We start from the raw sequence: 25,481 nt of genomic DNA on the forward strand, positions 1-25,481 counted from the left end.
CTTGTGAGGCAGGTATTTCTAGATAAAGAAACAGACTCTGAATAACTCGGTGACCTGGCCTGACTCACAAACAGTGACTTAAAGCCAGGATTGAGCACATGTATCTATCCAACTCAAAAGCCCAGACTTCTGGAGAACTAGAGAGGATTAAAGAATAAAGAAGATATTCAAAGGGACAAAACATAAGCACAGACCTAAAGTGGATTAACTCTGTACTCTTACCTAAACCACTGAATGTGGGTATGAGGCATAGATTCCAGAATATAGTCCCATCTAGATGCCCATCTGATGTTTTTATCTTCCTACAAAGATCAAAGAAAACATAACTCTTCAAATAAGCATTTGCTGACAAAGTATATTAAGAATTTAAACATTTCCACAGACCTTCCATTCAGTTAACAAATGTTATTTCTCATTATCATAACTTGGATTAGTCATGAGTTTCAGACTTTAGCTCTAACTCAAGTCAGGAAAATCAAAATGAGATTCAGTAGCAAATAAAAAATAATAAGAGTTCCTATAAGTACCTAGTTACCTGCATTTTTTTTGAAGTCTTGCTTTAAATTTTAACTAGGGGATCCCTGGTGGCACAGCGGTTTAGCGCCTGCCTTTGGCCCAGGGCGCGATCCTGGAGAGCCAGGATCGAATCCCATGTCGGGTTCCCGGTGCATGGAGCCTGCTTCTCCCTCTGCCTATGTCTCTGCCCCCCTCTCTCTCTCTCTGTGTGTGACATCATAAATAAAAAAAAAAGATTAAAAATAAATAAATAAATTTTAACTAGCAATAAATAAATAAATAAATAAATAAATAAATAAATAAATTTTAGCTAGCAAAAGTTTATTTTAGATATCAAAATTTAGAGCTGTACTTAATTTTTATTCTTTTTGATGTCACCTATGCTTATGAAACAATAGAGTCATAACTGAGCATCTGGCAGGTGTCACCCAGAATAAGCTCTTAATACCTAAAAAGAAATATATAGTGTTTATAGCACTAGGCTTGCAAAATTACACACTACATGAGGAGAATAAACGTTGTAACTATACTTGATTGCCAAGTTAGTTTATTAAAAATAGAAGTGGAGGGTGCCTGGGTGGCACAGTCTGTTAAGCATCTGACTCTTGGTTTGGGCTCAGGTTGTGATCTCAGGGTGGTGAGACTGAGCCCTGTGTTGGGCTCCACACTCAATGTGAAGTCTGCTTAAGACTCTCTCTCCCTCTACCTGCCCTACTCCTACTCTCAAATAAATAATCTTAAAAAAAAAAAGAAGTAGAATATTGCCTAAGATTCTCATAAAGTGAACTTTTACTTTCCTTCCAAGAAACTTATCCATAAATGAAAACACTCCCTTGAATTCCCCAAAAATCTATATAAATCATCTACTATCAACTCTCCATTAAAATTTATACTAATCCAGACTTCAAAATAGTGTCATTTTCCCAAATGCTTGTTACCTAAATCTTTGACATTTTCAGACTATTCTCTATGCCTCTTTACCTTTTGTCTTCTACGTACCTCTTATGACTTAACATTTAATCAAGTTTAATTCTCCAATTTACTATATTTCTCATTTAAATGGAGACTTAAGTTTTGAGTGTGATTATGTTGCCTAGTGCACTGACTATTCCATATCAGCTCATTAAAAGCTTATCTATGTGACAAGGTTAATCATTAATATTTTTAATTAGTTTAAGTAGTATGAATTTAAAATCAATTTCTGAGTTATTCCAGAGATAAAACAAACTCACCTGGAAGCTAACAGAATAAGTATAGGCAATTTTGATCTCCCCAGAAGCCTTGTTACTTATATCCATGGGGGGTCCAGAGCAGTCCGGTTTATCTATATGGGTATGTTTGAAGCTGTGGGAAAAAAACATTTTGGCAAGATGCTGATAAAGTATAGCTTTAAAAAAATGCGGTAAAGACTAGAAGTTCTGTACATATTTTACAGTGCTACCACAGTCAAAGGCAAAATTATTCATGCCACATTTAATATTACAAATATTTACTTCATATAAATAATGTGCTTAGTTATAAATATGTGTAAGAAATTATTACTCAAAATTAGAGACAAACTTTTAAAAGCACTATACTTGAAAAGCATTTAACTATCTCAAAAAAAATGGGCAGCTGGGTCAATAAAGCGTCCAACTCTTGATTTTGGCTCAAGTCATGATGTCATGGTCTTAGGATCAAGCCCCACATCTGGCTCCCTGCTCAATGGGAAGTCTACTTTCCTTCTTCTCCCTCTGCCCCTCCTCCATCTTGCACACACTGGCGCTCTCTAAAATAAATAAATCTTCAAAAATAAATAAATAAATACCTTAAGAAATAAAAACAAACACTAAGGGAGTTTAAAGTAACTGCCATCTTATAATGGTATGCATTTTTTAAAGAGAGCACAGGTGAGACAGAGGGGCTATGAGAGAGAGGGAATCTTTTCTTTGCAATTTTGTTTATTTTATTTTGAAGATTTTATTTATGGGCCGCCTGGGTGGCTCAGTGGTTAAGCATTTGCCTTTGGCTCAGGGCGTAATCCTAGAGTCCTGGGATCGAGTTCCCATCCAGCTCCCTGCAGGAAGCCTACTCCCTCTGCCTGTGTCTCTGCCTCTCTCATGAATAAATAAATAAATCTTTAAATAATAATAATAAAAAAGCTATTTATTTATTTAGAGGGAGAGAGCACAAGTGGGGGAGGGGCTGAATGAGAGAGAGAGAGACAAGAGAGAGAGAAGCAGATTCCCTGCTGAGTGGGGAGCCTGACATGGGGCTCGATCCCAGGACCCTGGGATAATGACCTGAGCCAAAGGCAGATGCTCAACCAACTGAGCCACCCAGGCATCCCAAGATTTTATTTATCTTATTTTGAGAGAGATAGTGTGTGCACAGTGGGATGAGGGAGAAAGGGAGAGAGAGCCTCTCTAGCAGACTTGGCGCTGAGCACTGAGCCCCCCACAAAGCTGGATCCCACAACCCTGAGATCACAACTTGAACCTAAATCAAGAGTCCCAGGCTCAACCAACTGAACCACCCAGGCACCCCAGCAAGCATTTCTTTACCACCAGTGGCATGGGGGAAAAGGCTAATTAAATGAGGGGTGAGGGGAAGTCATGAAAAAACAAACAAAAAGGAATAATCAAAATAGGATCCCATGAATAACTGACAGGTACTTTCATACTAAAAATACTGACAACTTGAAGAGATGCCCTTTGAATGACCTGTCAGGCAATGGCATCTAACACTGCATGGAGATTTTAGAAATGATAGCACTCAGCTCATCTGAGGGAGTGCCTGGCTGGCTCAGTCAGAAGAGCATGCAACTCTTGATCTCAGGATTGTAAATTCAAGCCTCATGTTGGGTATAGAGATCACTTAAAAAATAAAACCTTAAAAATCAGCTCATTTGGGACTCTGATAAGAAGTCAAGTTGCAAATATTAGAGACAATGCTTTTCCACTATAAGAAGAAACACCGTCCCAATCAGTCACATTATTCACTTCAAGCTGATACAGTAAAACTGCCAAAACTTCTTGATTAAAAAACAAAACAAAAACGCACTTTGGCTTAACTACTTACCATAACAAGAAAAATAAATCTGCACAACCTATAACTCAATAGCAAATCACACTAAAGGGAGTTTTATTTTTTTATTTCTTTAAAGATTTTATTTCTTTACCTGAAAGGGGGTGGGGAAGCAGAAGAGCACAAGCATTGGAGAGGGAGAAGCAGGCTGCCCATCCAGCAGGGAACCCAATGCAGGGCTTGATCCCAGGACCCCTGAGATGATGACCTGAGCAATGGCAGACTGGGCCACCCAGGTGCTCCTAAAGGGAGTTTTAGTAAAATCAATCCTGAAATGCCAGATTATATGTTAGAATACTGATTAACTGGGCCCTAAATATTTATTCTTTGGGAACAACTTCACTTCCATTTACTTTTCTATTTTATTTTATTTTTTCAGTAAGCTGTATGCCCAAAATGGGGCTTGAACTCATGAGCCTGAGATCAAGAGTTACATGTTTCACTGCCTGAGTCAGCCATGTGCCCCCTTTATTTTATTTTAAGTAACCTCTACACCTAATGTGAGGTTCAAACTCCCAACCTTGAGCTCAAGAGCCACATGATCTTCTGACTGAACCAGCCAAGCACCCCCACATTTGTTTACTTTTTACCTGTTTGTATAGTTACCTTTTTGGTTCAAGTTTGGCAGCCACTAATCTTGCTCCCATGGACCCAGTTTCAACAACATGATAGTATATTTTGATGTCAACATGGTTAAAGATGTAAAATGTATCTCTTTCATGGAATTCTGACTGTGGAACAGAACTTAAAGGTAGAAAACTGGCTATACAAGAGTCAAAACAAAACTTTAAAATGAGGCACAAGTAGGAATATTTGAGCTTAGACAGAGCTTTAATCCTTCCCATAAAAATGTTTCAGTTTTAAGCTTAACTCTCTATCAGCCAAAACTAACAGGCAGAGTACAAATTATGCTTCTTTAATATTTTAATTCTTACATGAAAGTAGGTACTTATTAAAAAAGAATACATCTAACATTTTCTAGCTTTCCACTTATGACAAAACTAACAATAAATTTTAAAATGTTACATGTTATGAACATGCTAAATCTTCCACATTTCAACACTTTTCCTCCTTAGAAGTTTTATAACTTCAGACTAAACAAAAAACTTAAATTATGCAAGTGTTTCTGGTCAACTCTCCCAAAAGCATTAGCTAATGTAACCAGTTTCATGATCAAGCTCATGCTAACTTCTACTACCAGGTAATATTAATTAAGAGATTAAATCGGATTGACCTGATTACATAAAATTTAATATATATCCCCAATAATTTTAATACTTTATATGTTAACATCTTCACTTTACTATCCTTTTTAAATATAAAAGAATGGCAATAAACTATGCATTTAGTTTTTAAAACAGGTATAATATCAAACTTGTGCAATATAATATTTTATGGACTTAAATTTGTGATACAAATTTCATGGACTTATATTGAGGTATTCCTGGCACTCCACTAATCTGCTTTTTAAAAAATATATACATTTATGAGTCTAAACTTTTAATAGAGTCAGAACATACAAAGTCCCAGCCCTTAGCACAGTGCCTACCATATAACAGACACTCTCAGTGAATACAGAACTAAATCTGAATTATTTTAGTTCTAAAATTAAATTTATACATTGTTAATCTGGTTTAAATTTAAGATCTAAGCAGTTGTATTTTAGAACATCTGAATTGTACTCATTCAATGAATATAACAAATTCTGTCCAGGTAAAGACAGAATCCTTCTATACCAAAAAACATTTTTAAAAAGTAGCATAGAGTTTTTCATGAACTTACATTAATAACACAGGCATCTTTCGCATGGCCTTTATCTGTAATGTAACAGCCAATAGGAAATCCAGGATTACAGAACCTCTGACCATCTTCAACGTCATAACACCACGTTACAGGCATATTATCAACAATCCTATGCACAGAAATAAAAGTCAAGTTAGAAATCATCAAACATGATTAAGAAATACTGCCCAAAGCTGTGTTACCACTTTACAAAATTTAAATGTCTATAAATGCCTTAAGATGTCAAAACTATAATAAAAGAATTTTATTAAGATATGGTATGTATCAGAAATAATAGCACTATTCCAATATTGGATACACTACAGTGAAGAAAAATACAGCTTCTTTGAAACTATAAGTGTATATAGGAAAGAGAGTTTTATAAATTAATTTGCCGACTCGCTAATTTAATAATATAATTATCTAGATAAATAAGTATAGTTTACCTTTAGCAGAATACTCAAAGCTCTAAATTAGGTGCAAAGCAATGTATTTAGTTCCTTGAGAACAATTTAATGGAACAGTATAGAAGCAAATGTCCTTTATTACTAAGTAATTCAATGTAAAGAAGAACATAACTGCAAAATGGGAAAAGAGTCAACTTAAGGGCCAGGTGAAAAAGTGAAAATTATAGTATTATCTATTAAAGCCAAGTAAATCCAACTTGTGTCTGAAAGAAATGCTGCTATAAAACTAGAGAAACAAAGTTGAAAAGTTCTAAAGTGGGAAAAAAGCTTTAAAAAAGGGGGATAGGGATGTCTGGGTGGCTTAGCAGTTGAGTGTCACCCTTTGGCTCAGGGCATGATCCGGGAGACCCAGGATCGAGTCCCACATCAGGCTCCCTGCATGCAGCCTGCTTCTCCCTCTGCCTGTGTCTCTGCCTCTCTCTCTCTCTCTCTCTGTCTCTCATGAATAAATAAATAAAATCTTTTTTAAAAAAAAGAAAATACACCTTTAAATAAGTAAATAAATAAATAAACAAACAAACACACTTAAAAGGGGGATAAAAATAAATAAGTAAAGAATAAGGTTCTGTAGCACTAACTACATTAAAGTCCGAGCATGTGGTCCCCTATCCCAAGAGCACACTGCAGGATACAAATCTAAAAAAATTACTAAAAATATACTAGCTATATTACAGTCATAAGATGACACTCCAGGGCATGTTTTATTTGTTAATTAATGTATGCCTTAGGAAGTAAAAATATGATTCTATATGTATCCAAGATGTACATTAATGACCTAATAAAACATGTCTTGTCACATTTAAATGCTATTTAATAGTACCCAATATACCAAATTTTAGAATCACCTACACTATTAAGTTCATTATTATTATAATCAGCAGGCTAGTAGTTTTCATGAAAAAGGCTTATAAAATATTAGAAGCATAAAAGCAGGGATCCCTGGGTGGCGCAGCGGTTTAGCGCCTGCCTTTGGCCCAGGGCGCGATCCTGGAGACCCAGGATCGAGTCCCACGTCGGGCTCCCAGTGCATGGAGCCTGCTTCTCCCTCTGCCTGTGTCTCTGCCTCTCTCTCTCACTGTGTGCCTATCATAAATAAATAATAAAAAAAAAAAAAAAAATTTAAAAAAAAAAAAAAAAAAAGAAGCATAAAAGCAATGCTATATAAAATAAATAATTCAGGTATTTTGGAGGCTTAAACAATCAGTTAATTGCTTTAATTTTTAGGTAGAGAATTAAGTCCATTCAATGAATATATACTGGCAATATATTGATTATAACATCTTTATGCTATCATAGCCAAAAAAATACTACATAAAAATTATAGTGCTAGTTACAAAATGAAAAATTAAGGAGCAATTTAGGCTTTTTAAAAGCAAGCATCTTAAGCACCATTTATATATCTTGACACAATAACCTTTTCTGGTAATAGCATTAAAAAAAACCAAATACTTGGAAATAAATCTAAGAAAATTTAAAGAATATAATTTTCAATTACTGCCTTGCTAATAAGTTAGGGAGGGAGTAGTAGCTATTTGAATTTATAACACCAAAAATACTTAAAATTTTATTTTCATTCTGATACAGTGAAAAAGGACTCAAACAGATAAAGACTGAATAACCAGCATCTTCAAGTTTTTTTTTTAATTTTTAATATTTTTGTAAAGATTTTATTTTATTTATTTATTCATAGAGACACAGAGAGAGAGAAGGAGAGAGAGAGCCAGGCAGAGGGAGAAGCAGGCTCCACGCAGGGAGCCCGACATGGGACTCGATCCTAGGTCTCCAGGATCACACCCCTCTGGTTGCAGGCGGCGCCAAACCACTGCGCCACTGGGGCTGCCCAGCATCTTCAAGTTTTTAGACAGACTATAGTTTAAGTTTACAATTGACATACCCATCACAAATTATTGAATCAATTTCACTATCAAATGCTTTCTAACTTTACAAACTATTTTAAATTATTTATTCTTGTTATTATATACATTTGGGCATCAAAGTAGTACCTATATTAATTGTGTCATAAATTAGTTAAAAATATTTCTAGGGAACGCCTGGGTGGCTCAGTGGTTGAGCGTCTGCCTTTGGCTCAGGGCATGATCCTGGAGACCCGGGATCAAGTCCCGCATCGGGCTCCCTGCATGGAGCCTGCTTCTCCCTCTGCCTCTGTCTTTGCCTCTCTGTCTCTCTCATGAATAAATAAATAAAATCTTAAAAAATATATATATATTTCTAAGTACTTTACTCTGAGGAGGCTACCGAAGAAGAGGTGCTTCTATTACCTTTAGGAGCAAGCCTCTAAGCAGTAGCATTCTAAGAACAGACAGTAGAAGAAACAGCTAAAAAATCACCTATAGACTTGAAGAGCCATTCTTTCATTTTGTCAACAAACAAGTAGCTATTAGAGTAAATAGGGGTGGATGAAGCTAACATAAAACTGTAAGAACTGAGCCTCAGATATTATTTTGAAGGCTGTTAAAGAACAATTTGAAGCAAAGAGAAAGTACCAAGGGAAATTTCAATTATTTATGAATAAGCAAACGTATTCAAGTTATACTGATTTAGCAATTAGCTAATCTTCTCACAGTAGCTTAGAAGAAAAAAGCTCTTGGCTTACTAGAAACAAAGAAATGAGGAAATTTCAAGTTTGTGTTTGCACTGAAGGCCACACGAGGAGGAAGCTCACACAAATGTAATGGGCAAGTTTCCTCCTCATTCTAGGGGTGTTCTGCTATGAACACCTCTGAAACTTATTCCTATATGGTTTAGGACACTGAACCAGATTCTACTCATCTGGCCAATCAGAATTAATCTCCCCAGTTACAGACTAGTTCACGGATGGGTAAATGACCCAAGGCTGCCCCTTCTGAGGACTTTTTTGTTCCATGTATATGGAAGGGAGGAGCAATAGAATGACAGGCTCCAATCACAGGATCTGGGCATGTCAAACTGAAATCAATGGTTCCTAACCTCCTGTGGTTTGGGCAATGAGACAGTTTGAGATACTGATAAACATTCAAGAGAAGTACATGAAGACAGTCTTTCTGTTCAGTATCTCCACTTTTCAGAAGATGTAAAACATGTAAATTAAGACCCCACATAGAATAGAGGCATTTGTCAGCAAAATTACCTGGAAGAATAACAAAAGTTATACTTGAAAAGCTGGCTCTTTAGACCCCTTTTTAAATATTCAACATTCGAATTCTGTATAGTGAATCAATACTACCTTTATTTTTTATGTCAATACTACTTTAGAAGCAAAAATAAAATAGGTTTAAATGCTTTCTGATTTACAACGCAAACTGGTAAAGATCTAGTTAATGTAACACCACATGTATAAAATAAAAAACAGATTACTCAAAATACAAGTGTTGTATTTGAAGTAGATGCTATTTATTAAACATTACACAAAATTTAAGTTTGTTTTCCCACCATCTTTTTCATGGCCTCCACATATAAAATAACAGTATTTTTCTAGATGATTGATGTAGGTCCTTTTCCCAAAGTATAAAAATGCTCTTGTCAACCACATATGAAAAAGAGAACTTTTAGTCTATGTAACAAAAGAAGTACCAGATATTACTGTAATCTATGCAGTTAAAAGATGATACTGTAAGCCATCAACTTTAGTAATCCTTGGCAAGTCAAAGTCATACCTCATGCTATTACTAGCAACAAAAAAAGGAAATCAATTGATTTGCTATATTTTATACAGTTAATGAAGTAACTTATATATTCATGAAACAGAGGTGTCATCTAGAAAAGGAAAATACCAAAAGTCCAAAATCTCCATGTCTTACCAGTGATGTTGATAATTCAGTAACATGCTTTTTTTCAAGAATTCTAACTTTTGTTTGTCTTCAGCTTTCTCTGTATGATATGTTTTTGTACAGACAAGCTTGCAGGTTTCCTCCTTATTAAATGTAAACTGTATTAAAATAAAATGAAAAGCAAATTAAAAATTATCTAGGTCCTTCACACCTATCCCATGAGGAAAAATACTAGTCTCGTTAAATTACTTAAGTGCATTAGTAATGATAATATATATATTTAAATTTCTCATTGCTCAATCACATTTAAATTTTAATCTTACTGTTTCTCTAAAAATTTAAATCAATTTTTCTTTTGATAAGTAATAGTTTTTATTTTTATATATTTTTTTATAATTTCAATCTACCCACCTTTTATATGTAACTGAATCCTAGAAGGGGAAAAAGACTACATGTAGAACAAAATGAAACATTAGTCTTTCTATAGTAATGTCCTCTGATGTTTTAGAAATTGTGGAGTAGAAGGCTTTCTAGTAATAAGCAGACAAGTTTTCAGTCCACAGATGCCTCCTATGTGTCAGGTAAGAGAGATGCAGCAGTGAGTAACAGACTGTGATGATACAAGAAGTCAGATTTGGATGTCTAAAAATCAGGGTAAACATAATTTTTTTACTCACCTTTGAAAAGATTATCAATTTTCAGGATCTTATTTAATAATAAAATTGATACAAAAAATAAGGCTTAAACAAAAATTGGTAATTTAAATGTTAAAATTTCGGAGTCTCCAAAATTTCCTCCAATTTCGGAGTCTAGGACTTATTTCATATGTGTAAAAATAATGATATTCGTAACATGTAAGTTTACTTTATTAGGATCCATTTATGGCTTCATTTAAAAAATATATTTCCTAGTTTAAGATTATAATTTACTAAAATAACTCTATATCACTCATAATTATATACCATTCAATACATTCGAACTTCATTACACATGATTAAAAAAAATTTGCCTATGTTTCACTTTTAAGTAGTCCATTGTTTTGTATATTATTAAAACACTTAAACCAGCTTCTGTGCATTAGCTGACAAATGAATGCTTCAGGTGTGGCCCACTGCTGCCACCTGTCAGCCAAGAGTTTAGTTTTGGCCTCATTGCTATTTACATTCTGTAAATGTAGCAATGTTTGTACAATTATTTAACATTCTTAACCTTAATGAAAAAAAGTATAGATACTAAGGAATCAGAGGGATAGGTCTCAAATTTAAATTGAGCAGAGATAGACATTACTAGTTATACCAAAACTGGCAAATCAATCCAATGCATACTGGATTTAGGCAAGTCAGCTGTGTGTTCAACTGTGAAAGTAGTAAAACTAGAGAAGATATTTAATCATAATAAACATTTATTAACTCATGTAATCTCCAGCAAAGGTAGTCTCCTTTGCTGAATCCTCATCTTCCTAACCTAGTAACACTGATGCCTCAAGGCTCAATCCTTAGAATCCTTCTCTTCATTATCTATCTACTCTCCCTTGGGGAGCTCAACAATTCCTGGCTTTAAATACCATTTATTAACTGATGATGATTCTCAAATGTGTATGTGTAGGCTAAACCTCTCCTCCAAATTCCAGACAGATATATTCAAGTGTTACTCCACATCTCTTAGACACCTAATTTCCCATTCCTCCCAAACCTGACCTTCCCAGAGACTGTCCCATTCTAGAAAACAGAAAGTACACACTCTATATCCCATCCCTCAGCAAATTCGCAAATTCTGTTGTGCTGGCCCCATCTTCAAAATATAACCAGTTCTGTGATTCTGACCACTTCACAAAACCTACCCATCTACCCCATGGTCTGAACTACTATCATCTCACACGTATCCCAGTGATTTTGAGTGCCTAACTGGTTGCCAGTCTTCTCTCCTTGCTCTTCCATGGTCCATCCTCAACAGAGCAGCCCTAGCTAGTGATAGTATTAAAATCTAAGCCTACGGGATCCCTGGGTGGCGCAGCGGTTTGGCGCCTGCCTTTGGCCCAGGGCGCGATCCTGGAGACCCCGGATCGAATCCCACGTCAGGCTCCCGGTGCATGGAGCCTGCTTCTCCCTCTGCCTATGTCTCTGCCTCTCTCTCTCTCTCTATGTGACTATCATAAATAAATAAAATTAAAAAAAAAATTAAAAAAAAAAAATAAAAAAAAAAATAAAAAAAATAAAATAAAATCTAAGCCTACTCAAAATCCTTCTGTGCTAATTATCTTGTTCAGATATACAGACCAAAGTCTTTACAGTGGCCTATGAGTCACTATGTGATCCCATCGCTTCTTTGCCCCCATTTCCTGCTATTCTCTATCTTGCTCACTTGCTCAAGTCACACCAACATTTTTCTGTACCTTGAGCACACCCAGACAAGCTGACATCTTAGGACAGTTGTATTTGCTTTCTTCACAGAGAACATTCTCCCAGATATTCACATGGCTCATTCCTTTACTCGCTTCAGGTCTTTTGGTCAAATGTCACAGCAAGACTTTTGCTGGCCCATTTAAAAGTACCAATTCTCCATTCACCTTCCCTGATTTATTTTTGATAGTTTTTCCATTAGCAACTGGCATACTATATATTTTAGTAATTCATTTTGTTTCCTTCTCCTCATCAGAATATAAGATCCATGAGGGTAAAGATCTTTGTCTCTGTCTCTGGTCACTGCTGCATGCCACACCTACCACAATGCCTGGCACAAACATGTTAACTGAGTAAATGAATGAGTATGACTGGTTATATTTGGGATGAGATTCTATGACCCTGAGAAATGTGGCTCCAGCTTCACATCACACACATAATCTTGAATTGTTGTTTTCCTGACCTCAAGAGAAGTCCTAAATAAAAGACAGCAAAGTAGATTTGAGGTTTGGTTTGGTTTCTGGTTGTTAATATTTTTACTGCAGATCTAAAATAAGGCCAAATTCTGTCAAAATAAGGGACAAAGAATACTGATCATATTGAAAAATATGGGTCAATACATTTATGGTTGGCTTGGACAAAAATCTAATCTCCCATATTTCTGTTTACCCATGCTCTGGTCTTAAGAAATGCCTGCTCTGTCTCTTTAAGCTTGGGACTTAAAGATTTTGTTTTAGCACAAACCTTGATCCTAAAAATTTCTAGGAAATTCACAGAAAATGAGAGATGTACGCACATCTTTCTCCATTTTGAAGTACTCCTGTTCTCCTATATTACCTCAACTCCTGGTTCAAATTTAAATCTGCAAGTCACGAGGCCTAAAAAGAAACACAGCTGTCTTTCCCTGTAAATAAATATACCCTGGATGGAAGCCTACTATGGAAGTAATTTGCCTTTAAATTCTACTCCAAAGGGACAATCTTCTCCAGGGGTTTGAATATTTTGCTGGCCTTCCCTGTTTATCTACAATCTGATACAGGCTGTTTACTGCAAGAAATTCCTGCTGTCCCTCGAGTTCACGGAAGATGTTACTGATGCTCTTCTCTTCCATCATTTCTCAAGGCAAAGGTATCACTAAACAAACAATGGGGCTGAGATACCATAGGAATATCTATAGTTGATTATATAATTTAATAAATTTGCCTGAAAATCACCCTCTGCTATGAAAGCAATGCAATAACTTCCATAGTATTCTTTCAAACTATCACACCAGGGAGTGATAAACAATTAAGATGATAGGTAATCAGGGGATCCCTGGGTGGCGCAGTGGTTTGGCGCCTGCCTTTGGCCCAGGGCGCGATCCTGGAGACCCGGGATTGAATCCCACATCGGGCTCCCGGTGCATGGAGCCTGCTTCTCCCTCTGCCTGTGTCTCTGCCTCTCTCTCTCTCTCTCTCTGTGACTATCATAAATTAAAAAAAAAAAAAAGGTGATAGATAATTAATATGTTTGCCCTGCTCAGTAATACCCATGTCCATACACTTTGAGCTTCTTTTTCCCCCAGTAACTTCATCCCATATGCCTTCAAATCTGGCTTTGAAAAAATTTTAAATTACTGGCATCTTTAGGGTAGAAAATTTAAAACTGCAGTACTTAAGAGTACTCATGGTTGAGAACTGTAAACTTGTAAAATTATGTGGATTAAACTTGCACAGCTCTGTGTCTTTTTCCCAGCGCTTCACAAAAGAGCACAGTGCTAGAGGGAGTAAAATAGGTGTTGGGACTACTCTAGGTGTACGGATCTGCTGGACAGATGTTCAATGCAATGAAAGGGCCAAGGCAAATAGATGGCACTGCTAAGTGAGAAAGCAGAGAAGGCAGCTAACCATGGGGTCTAAGTCACAGAAGATAAGGAGGAGACTCTAAGAGAGGGATCAGGATGGGTTTGAATAAACCTTGGAAGTCAAGTTAAAGCGATTAAAATAAATGTGTTCATGCAGACAGATGCCCACAGTAGCAACGTAAAGGAAAAAGGCACAGTGCAGAATAATATGTTAAAACATAAATAAGTAAATCTTTTTTTTTTTTAAAGATTTTACTTATTTATTCATGAGAGACACACAGAGAGAGGCAGAGAAGCATGATGTAGTACTCGATCCCAGGACCCCAGGATCACGCCCTGAACCCAAGGCCGATGCTCAACCACTGAGCCACCTAGGTGTCCCCATAAATAAGTAAATCAAATTTTATTTTATATGCTTATAAATGCATGGAAAATTTCAGGAAGGATTAAGAAAGAGGGTAATGTGAATCTAGGGGGAAGATAGGCTTTTTACTTTATATTATTCTGTACCATTTAGGCTTTTAAATGGCAATACATCGTTATTATAAACTAATTTTTCTAAAAGAGAGTGAGCATTATTCTTTGTGTAGCAGGAGAGCAGATATAAAATGAACAGGGGACTGTGCAATGTGGAAAGAAAACAGGCTTAAGTGTTAACAGATTTAAAAGGCAGAACAATTCTGGGTGATGATGAAGGGAATATCTTATATTGTGCTTAGTTTGGTTTAACTGATGTCCTAAAAATGTACCAAGAACATTCCAAACATACTTTTAATGGTCAAAAAAGAAAGGTTAGCTTCCTCAAACCCAATGGGGGAGCCTAAGTAGTACTGTACTTGCTAAGAGACAATATGTCTAATATGGGGAGCCTTAAGGCCACTTTCATGACTGAAGGCTAGGCTTTTTGGTCCTTCTGTAAGGTAAGGCTGGGGGTCGGACTACTATCTTTTAGGCCACCACCTTATCATTTATAATATTGGTATCTGAATGTGCATTAAGACAAACTTATTCATGACATATTGTGAAGAGAGGGATCCTTCCAAGCTCTGAGTTTAAAAATTATTTCCAGAGATAAACAATAAATGAAATCCTCCTTAGCTATAAGAGTTATCTCAGGCTTTTCTGTAAGAAAAAGGAAAAGAAAAAGAAAAGAAAGAAAAAGAGGAATGAAAGAGCGAAAAGCAACTAGATGACTTCTATATAACACTGAACACAGGGCAGCCTGGGTGGCTCAGCGGTTTAGTGCTGCCTTCAGCCCAGGGCGTGATCCTGGAGTACTGGGATCAAGTCCCACGTTGGGCTCCCTGCATGGAGCCTGCTTCTCTCTCTGCCTGTGTCTCTGCCTCTCTCTCGGTGTGTCTCTCATGAATAAATAAATAAATCTTAAAAACAAAACAAAACACTGAATACAAACCTTATATGGTGAAGGTTCAATTCTTTCCCCGAATAATACCTGACCAAGATTTTCAGATGGGCGTTTTCCTTCTGATGCTTGGCAAAAATCAAACCTAAGGGGAAAGAGTATTTAAGCTTTTACATATGAAAGGAAACAATGAAATATCAAACTCCTAGCCAATGCAGAGGGTAGATTAAGTATAGACCATTCCAGTAGCTCTAGGAGATGAGTAAGAAATATAGTCACATTCCAAGTCCCACGTATACTTCCCCAAAACAAAAAACCAAACATCAGAAAACTACAGAATACTTTGATGTCTTACTATCATTTTGAAGATGTAAATTACAAAATTTTAAAAACTGACACATTTTATTTTCATTCATTTCAACGATAAAATTATTTACATCCTTATTCTTCAAGTGAATTTTGCTAACTTATCTCGTTTTGTTATAATTTCTAATTCAAAGCTTTACTTAATAATGACATCTCAGGTAGATGTGTCAAAGTTCCCTGGGTTTCTGTCTCATCTCAGTACACTGGCCAACACATCCCAAAATGGGAAGAAGCATGTGTGAGACAGATCCTAGAAAACAGGAAATTGTGGAGAAGCCGTAATCACTCAGCTGTAAGCTTCTCTATAATTCCCTTGTATTATCAACCAGATTTTAATAAAGTTTTCTTTAAACATTACAGTCAAACTTCAGCTTTGCTACAGAAAGTTAAAGGGTAGTTCTGTGTTCATTCTGGAATGATATGGGAGTACTTGAGGCACTAATTGCTACAGATTAGATTCCTAAGAGAAAGATGAATCTCAGGTAATAAAAAACAGGCTGTAAAAGTCCTCAAATGAAGGCTTTCTATGTGTTGGATGTAAGAGATCACTGTTATTCCCAGGAAAATCCACAAAGATTTAAGGAGATACATTTATTTAACAAAATAAAAGAAACAAAAACTAGAGCACTGAGATCTCTAATAGTTACGTAAATGACGGTCCATCCATTCATGAATGCCATACTCTCTTATATTCTCCATATTTAGGCATATGGATTCTTATAGGATAGTCTTACTTTTAAGTATAATGCTTTTCTCTACAATAAACACATTTTCTTTTAAAACTCTGAGATATCACAAAAATTTAGAAACTAACCAAAATTTAGCAACTATGCTTAATACTAAATATGGCATATAGTGGTCAAAAGAATAAAGTATATTTTTGTACCATTTTTTATAATATCAAAAAATGAAAATAATCAGATGTTCATAGAGAATTAGTGAAATAAATCATACATGACTCTATACAATCTTTACAAAAAAAAATAAACAGGACCTGGCTGGCTCAGTTGGTAGAACACGCAACTCTTAATCTCAGGGTCATGAGTTCAAGCCCCATACTGGGTAAGAGCTTACTTTAAAAAAAAACAACAAAAAAAAGAGGGTGCACCTGGGTGGTGCAGTCTATTAAGCATCCGACTTGAATTCAGTTCAGGTCATAGTCTCAGAATTGTGGGATCAAGTCCCAAAGCTCTGTGCTTAGCAAAGTCTGCTTGGAATTCTTTCTCCCTTTCCTGCTCCCACTCCCTCTGCCCCCCAACTCATGCTTTTACTCTCTCTCTCTCTCAAATAGATAACTCTTAAAGAAAAAAAAAAAGGAGAGAAGAAAGAAAGAAAAAACAGCTATGAAAAAGACTGAGGTAATGGTAGCTGTGTATTAACATGGAAAGATGCACACAACAGATTCAGTAAGAAAAAGAAGGTACAAAACTACTTTTGTTTAAAACAAAAATGCATAGATGTAGTTAGGTATATGAGAATATGCAGAGAAAAATGTGGAAGAGTAGAAAACAAAGCAACTGTTTCTGGGGATTATGTGGGACATGAGGATTTTGTTTAAAACTGTATGGAGTTTTTTATAATTAAAAAATTAAAAGAAAACACAATGGCTTTTTGTCCACTCAGATAAAAAAGGAAATCCATGGTTTTGGTTGGTGCTTCTACTGTATTGAAAAAGATCATGTTTCACATTTTAACCATATCTTAAACATAAAGAATACCCCTTAAGAAATGTTTTCAGATCCTGTACATTTTTAAAATACATATGAATTTACCCATAACTGTGGAGAAAATAAATTTCTAAAAGTACAAGATTCTGATGAGTCACTTACAATTTTATATAAAAACCAAGCTGAAAAACTTACGCCGTATATTCATAAGGAAGAACAGATTCCACTGAATCAAGCCTGTTCACAAATAGTTCTATTTCAGCCTGAAAATGAAGAAACAAAGAATTAGAATATAAACAAATGGAGATCAAAACTTAAGTCATGCTTAGAACCAAAAACTAATTTGACATGTTTGAAATGTAAAATTTTATGATAAACATTTCTCCTGTAAATCCATTCACTGAGTGGACTTATATGCAGTTAAATTACAACAAAATGTTTTCATAGTTTCAAATTTCTCCAATATTTTTTTAAAAATTTATATATTCATTTATGGGGGGAGGGGCAGAGGGGGAGAATCTTCAAGTAGACTTCCTGTTGAGTGCAGAGCCCCATGCAGGGCTCAATCCCACAACCCATCAGATGGTTACCTGAGCTGAAACCAAGAGTTGGAAGCTTAAGCAAATAGGCCACTCAGGAGCCTCTCTCTTTGGCTGTTTTCAAGATTTATTTATTTGTTACTTGAGAGAGAAAAGAAAAGAGGGGGAGAGAGAGAAGTATGAGGATTAAATGATTTAACATTTGTAAAGAATTTCAAACTGCCTAAAAACATAGGGAACACAACTTCAGTCTGGAGGTAGCATAATGCCAGACTGCTCAGGTCCTTCAAGTCCTAAATTTACTCTTAATAAATATGTGCTTTTGGTCAAGGAGTAATTTTGAATGTGAGGAATGTATAAGGTGATAATAAAATGGATAAGAATATAGAAACTGGTCCATAGTTGATACACAATAAGGAAAATGACTTTTTAAATTTAAGTTCAATTTGCTGGGGATCCCTAGGTGTGGCTCAGGGTTTAGCGCCTGCCTTCAGCCCAGGACGTGATCCTGGAGTTCCGGGATCAAGTCCCACATCGGGCTCCTTGTATGGAGCCTGCTTCTCCCTCTGTTTCTCCCTCTGCCTCTCTCTCTCTGTGTCTCTCATGAATAAATAAATAAAATATTTAAAAATAAATAAATAAATTCAATTCAATTTGCCAAGATACAGTGTAAAACCCAATGCTCATCACATCACACGCCCTCCTTAATGCTGGTCATCCAGTTAAGGTAAATGATTAAATAAGCATAGCTACTCTTATTTCAGAGAAAAGAGACATTCCTGAATCTGAATATTTACCAGTATAAGGATAACCTTGACGGTTTCTCCCTGCTCCCATAAAAGGACACTAAGACAACAGCCTTCTGATCTACTACCTGTTTATACCTATTCATTATTCTTTTCTTAGCTATTAGTCTAGGGGAGGGGAAGATAATAATTATCAAGCACAATTCTCATAATGACCTTATGAGCTAGGGATTACTTGCTCTACTTTAAGAATATAAATTTAAAACCTGGACTGCTAACTCAAAAAAAAGTGCGGAAACTCAAGTGCTAACTACCATCACTTAATTTCTGCTGCTCTCAATCCTCTACTTCTCTTCCTTCTGGTCTCTTCTGACACTTTTCCACATTTACTTTTACAAGGAAGTTAGTCCATCACAGATATCACCACTGAATTACGGACCTTTTTCTATTATTTGGTGAACTAATCAAAATACATCTTGGATATTCAGTTCATTCTGGTTATTTTTGTAGCACTTTCATTCTTCCTTTAAATTCTGAAAATCTAAAAATTTAAGAATTATCCTCTCACAACATGCAAAGAAATGTAAATTACAATAAATGATATCTTTAACAAGAACAGAGCAATTTATACCATATTTGTAAATATGCTACATTTATAACACTTATTTCATTTTATTTAAATTTTGGAGTTTAATTTGCCCTTTTCTTCTTTAAAAAAAAATTTATTTATTTAATTGAGAGAGAGAAAGAGCATAAGCAGGGGGAGCAGCAGAAGAAGACGGAGGGAGCCTCACATGGGGCTCTAACCTAGGACCCTGAGATCATGACCTGAGCCAAAGGCAGATGCCCAACCCAGGTGCCCCTATAATACTTCATTTTAAATATCAACTCTTATCTGAAACAAGGAAATTTCAATAATATTTTAAGAATGAGATCCTTGTAAGGGCTCCTGAGCAGCTCAGTTGGTTAAGCGTCTGACTCTTGGTTTCGGCTCAGGTCATGATCTCAGGGTTGTGAGACAGAGCCCTAGAATTAGGCTCTGTGCTTGGTATGGAGCCTGCTTGAGATTCTCTCTTCCTCTCCTTCTGTACTCCCCCCCCCCCTTTTAAACACTTTTTCTCTGTCTCAAAAATAAATAAAATTGCTATTAGGAATGAGATCCTTGTTATATGGCAGTAGAGAAAATGTTAAAAATTGGAAGGAGAAAGGAAAAGAGCCTGCTCATAAGCATGTGATTTCATGAAAGGCAAAATGCTACAGACTTGACCTTCATCTCTAAAAATATAAACACATACATGGATAAAACAATTTGGAAAAATATAATCAGCTGTTGGTTCTAGTGGTCTAAATGGATATATAGGTGATCATTATACTACTCTATCAACTTTTTTTTTAACTTTGAAAATAGTCAAAATTAAAAGTTGGAAAAATAAAAGGCTTTAAAGTTGACAGCAGACTTTAGTCTTTCTGCGAAGCAACAGAAGCCTAATTGAAGCAAGAAGAGAGAAAAATGAAAGAGTAAAATTTAGCGTGGAAAGTTGTTCTGGACTAGGAAAGATGACTTCAAAATAAGTATTAAAACAGGAGAAAACAATATGCAATGTACATGAAAACTGAAGTACATTCCCAAGAATAAAAAAAATCCTGCTGAACAACCATGAGAAAGTCATTCACTCAACACATTTATTTAATGGCCACAATACTAGACATTGTGAGTGATATAATAATACAAAGACAGAAACACTTGCCTTTGAAGAATTTCTAATCCAGATGAGAAGATAAGACATACATTCAAGAAAGTAAAAGAAAAAAATGACAAAGCTATTTATAAGTTCTTGGGATAGTTACTGAATCTCAAGGGATTTTATTTTTTTAAACATTTTAAATTTTATGGTCACTTTCTACTCTGCATATCTTTACTTCCCATCCAAAAGTTAAGTACATCTCCTTCTGGAAATTTGCCTTAAATAGAGACAGCCAACTACAAAATACCACTGACATGACTAGAAAGAGCTTTATTTTTTTTTAAGATTTTATTTATTTATTTATTCATGAGAGACAGAGAGAAAGAGAGAGAGACAGAGAGAAAGAGACACAGGCAGAGGGAGAAGCAGGCTCCATGCAGGGAGCACGATGTGGGACTCGATCCCAGGGTCTCCAGGATCAGGCCCTGGGCTGAAAGCGGCACTAAACTGCTGAGCCACCTGGGCTGCCCTAGAAAGAGCTTTAAAGGTTACTTACTTCATATTCCTGCTTTCTAAGTGTCCCAAACTGAGTTATTAAAAGCATGAAAAGTTGTGACAAAGGTATACTTTTTTTTTCCCTAAATATTGCTTATATTTATTTAAAAGGCAGAACATAATGCATCTGTAGGGATCCAGGTTCCACAGTTCTTAAAACACTAGCTGTAAATAGGCTCATCACCCTTAGGAGGTTACAGATAAATCATAAAACAAGACAGTAAATTTTAAAGCAAGACTTAGGGGGATCCTTGGGTGGCTCAGCAGTTTGGCACCTGCCTCCGGTCCAGGGCATGATCCTGGAGTCCCGGGATCGAGTCCCACATGGGCTCCCTGCATGGAGCCTGCTTCTCCCTCTGCCTGTGTCTCTGCCCCTCCCCCTCCCTCTCTCTCGTGTGCGCATGCGCGCTCTCTCTCTCTCTCTCTCTGATGAATAAATAAATAAAATCTTTAAAAAAAAATAAAGACTAATTAAATCCCACCCTAAGAATTTTTTAATGGAAATAGTTTTATTTAATTTAGAGTGTTATGGTCTCTCTTCTAAATCCTTCTCTTCCCAAACGTACAATTTTCTTTTTCTGGTCCTAACCCACTCATTCTACATCTGATCCCAGCTCTGGTCACACCTGTACTTTATCACCTTAAGCCATGTGTGCCATGCCACAGGCCTGCATTGTTTTATTTCCTTTTCCTTCTTTTTGCTTTTATTCCACTTTACCTGCCACCACATTTGTCCCAACCCACATCTACAACTGATTTTCAAGTAATATTCAGAGAAGAAACGTGAGTCTGAACAAGAACCAAAGCAAGTGGCTAGTCACAAAAGGCTCTAAGATACGAAGGCACAGCCACAGAAAAGGAAAACTGTGGACATTTCAACTGCTCAATATTGGAGAAGTCCACAGTGGGAAAAATTCTGAAGAAGGAGAATCTGGGGATCCCTGGGTGGCTCAGCAGTTTGGCGGCTGCCTTCGGCTCAGGGCGTGAGACTGGAGTCCCGGGATCAAGTCCTACATTGGGCTCCCTGCATGGAGCCTGCTTCTCCCTCTGCCTGTGTCTCTGCCTCTCTCTTTCTCTGTGTCTCTCAGGAATAAATAAATTCAAAAAAAAAAAAAAAAAGGAGAATCTTAACTCAGACATAATAAAACAATCCCAACAGAAATGCTGGAACTCATAAATGGTTGCTCATGAACTTTGAGTTATCTGACCAGCAACGCCCAGAAGTTGATCTCCTATATACTAAGGTTCTTCCTTCTATCCCCACTTCACTGAAAACTAAAATTTCAATTTTAGGTTGTATCAAAGAAAGGAATAAATACAAAATATGACTACTTAAAAATTGGCTCTACAGGTTAAAACTGCATCAATTATAGAAGTCAATAATTAGCAGCCAGGGATCTCCAAGGTGAGGCAGAAGAGGTGGAGAATACTCAGCATGGAATATACAGCAGTACTCCAACATGGTGAAGAGCCCAGCCTTTAGAATCGGACACTCTAGGAGCTGAATCTTGGCTTCACCACTTACTAGGTAAATACACTTGAGAAGGTTACTTCATTTTATCCAGCTTCGGTTTCTCTATTTATAAATCACAGGACTGTTCTGAACATTAATTAACTAAGGCACCCACAAAGTACACAAATTGTATTCTTTATTGTTATTATTAGCATAGGCAATAAATAGGTTTGAAAATTGAGAATAATAGCAAAGAAAATATATTTCAAAAGTTTCTTCCAGGAGCACCTGGGTGGCTCAGTGGTTGAACATCCGCCTTGGGTTCAGGGTGTGATCCAGGGGTCCTGAGATCGAGTCCCACATCAGGCTCCCTGCAGGGAACCTGCTTCTCTCTCTGCCTGTGTCTCTGCCTCTCTTTATGTGTCTCTCATTAATAAATAAATAAAATCTTAAAAAAAAAAGTTTCCTCCAAAGCCTTTCATGGATACTTAGTTATTTTTAATGGCAAAAGAGAAAGACTTTGTAACCTTTTAGAGCACATTTAGAGTAGCAATTATTAACTTCTATACTTTTCTATACTTACTAAAAGGACACTGATTTTAAAAAGTGCAAGGAAGAATAGGAAGTAAGAGCATCAAGAACTAGGCTCTAGGCCCACAGAGCACAGACCTGTCTCTAGAATTTGTGTGTGTTTCTATGAGTGTGTTGAGGATGTGGGATATAAAGTACTTGTCTGTGGCTTTGTTTCAGATGTTCAAAAATATACCTTTGGAAGGGCTTCCCTTTGTGAAGAGCCAATGGCAGCAGGAGTTTTTTATCCATATTGACCTTGCTTGCTTTCCCAACCCTAGCTTTCAGATCCAGTATTATTGAACAATCACAGCTTTAAAATAGTTTTATTCAAAAAATTTAATTTCTGAAAGCAAACTTTCTAAGCTCCATGTACTTTTCCCACAGAAAAGAAAAACAATTGTTGGAATGTGAATTTATCATAGTCAAAGTCATTCCAACGCCAAATTTCCTTTTTTTTTTTTTTTAAGATTTATTTATTTATTTATTCATGATAGATGTAGAGAGAGAAAGAGAGAGGCAGAGACACAGGAGGACGGAGAAGCAGGCTCCACGCCAGGAGCCCAACGCAGGACTCGATCCCAGGATTCCAGGATCACTCCCTGGACCAAAGGCAGGCGCCAAACCGCTGAGCCACCCAGGGATCCCCCTAAATTTCCTATTTGAAACATTATCAGTAACCCACATACACTGATTAGTTTCCAGAAGCTAAGAATCAATCTCTTATTCCAGCGGAATTCTGATAATATGAAAGTAAATACCAATAAACATATATCAATTATATCAAAAAGTTCATATGTAATTATGTTTTTTAGATATTTCAAGATCTTCAAACTCTATCTATGGTTAAATTAAAACAAGTAAAATATACATCTGCATAAAGCAACATTTAGAATTATTTTCTTATATTTTATTTATTCCATATTTATAGGCAACTGCTCCCAAAGTAACAGACATACAATTTATTAAACATTTCTAAATGTAACTATCTAGAAAAAGTATTTAAAAGTATGATTCTGGGGATGCCTGGGTGGCTCAAGGGTTGAGCATCTACCTTCGGCTCAGCGCGTGATCCCTCAGCGCGTGATCCCGATTCCAGGATCAAGTTACGATTGGGTTCCCTGGGAGGAGCCTGCTTCTCCCTCTGCCTAGGTCTCTTCTCTGCTTGCTCTCTGTGTCTCTCATGAATAAATGAATAAAATCTTAAAAAAAAAAAAGTATGATTCTGGTAAAACTGTCACTATAACAGATGACATGATACTATGCTTAAAACCTTAAGGACTCCACCAAAAAACTATTACAATAACTGAATTCAGTAAAGTAATAGGATGCAATATACAAAAATCTGTTATGCTTCTGTTCACTAATAATGAAGTAGCAACAAAGAGAAACTAAAAAAACAATGCTATTTACAATTACACCCAAAAGAATAAAATACCTAGAAATAACCTTAACCAAGGAGGTGAAAGACCTGTACTCTGAAAACTATAGAGCACTGATGAAAGAAACTGAAGATGACACAAACAAATGGAAAGATATATCATGCTCATGATTGAAAGAATATCGTTAAAATGTCCACACTATCCAAAGCAATCTACTGATTCAATGCAATCCTTATCAAAATACTATTAGTATTTTTCACAGAACTAGAACAAATAGACCTAAAATTCCATGGAACCACAAAAGACTCTGAGAAGCCAAAACAAAACTAGAGGATTCAACAATCCCAGATTTCAAGATATACTACAAAGCCATAGTAATCAAAACAGTATGACCCTGGCACAAACAAACAAACACAAAAACAAACAAACAAACAAAAACAGACACACAGATCAATGCAATAGGACAGAGACCCCAGAAATAAACCCACACTTATATGGTCAATGAATCTACGGCAAAAGAGGCAGGAATTTACAATGGGGAAAAGACAGCCTCTTCAAAAAATGGTGCTTGGAAGACTGGATCACTTTTTTACACCCTACACAAAAAGAAACTCAAAATAGATTAAAGACCTAAATGTGAGAACTGAAACCACAAAACTCCTATAAGAAACCATAGCCAATAATCTCTTTGACATCAGCCTCAGCAACATAGTTATGGATAGGCTTCCTCAGGCAAGGGCAACAAAAGCAAAAGGAAACTATTGGGACTACACCAAACTACAAGCTTTTGCACAACAAAGGAAACCATCAACAAAATGAAAAGAAAACCTACAGAATGGGAGAAGATATATATGATAAAGAGTTAATATCCAAAGTATACAAAGAACTCATACAATGTAACATTAAAAAACAAAATAAAATTTAAAAATGGGCAAAGGACCTGAATAGACATTTTTCCAAAGACATCCAGATGGCCAACAGACGCATGAAAAGATACCTAACATCACTCATCAGCAGAGAAATGAAATCAAAACCACAATGAGATATCACCTCACACCTGTCAGAATGGCTAAAATGAAAAAGACAAGAAACAGCATGTGTTGGCAAGGATGTGGAGAAAATGGAATCCTTGTACACTGTTGGTGGGAATATAAACTGGTGCAGCCACTTTGGAAAACAGGATAGAGGTTCTTCAAAAAATTAAAAATAGAAATACCATACAACCCAGTAATTTCACTGCTGCGCATTTATCCAAAGAAAACAAAAATGCTAATTTGAACATATATATGCACCCTATGTTTGTTTACTATAGCAT

At 36.1% G+C, this 25,481-nt stretch overlaps 1 protein-coding gene across 1 annotated transcript in view; it reads right to left on the bottom strand.

The window, feature by feature from the left end:
• TM9SF2 (transmembrane 9 superfamily member 2) overlaps positions 1-25,481 on the bottom strand; it is a 63,453-nt gene that overhangs the window by 32,477 nt on the left and 5,495 nt on the right. The window contains exons 2-8 of the mRNA XM_072782510.1: positions 17,432-17,499; positions 15,255-15,348; positions 9,629-9,756; positions 5,365-5,494; positions 4,189-4,313; positions 1,749-1,860; positions 223-302 (exon numbers count right to left, since the gene is read on the bottom strand). Coding sequence (XP_072638611.1) covers positions 223-302; positions 1,749-1,860; positions 4,189-4,313; positions 5,365-5,494; positions 9,629-9,756; positions 15,255-15,348; positions 17,432-17,499 — 737 coding nt within the window. The remainder of the gene's footprint in view (positions 1-222; positions 303-1,748; positions 1,861-4,188; positions 4,314-5,364; positions 5,495-9,628; positions 9,757-15,254; positions 15,349-17,431; positions 17,500-25,481) is intronic.

This window comes from Canis lupus, chromosome 17 (genome assembly GCF_048164855.1).
Source record: "Canis lupus baileyi chromosome 17, mCanLup2.hap1, whole genome shotgun sequence".
Taxonomy (NCBI): domain Eukaryota; kingdom Metazoa; phylum Chordata; class Mammalia; order Carnivora; family Canidae; genus Canis; species Canis lupus.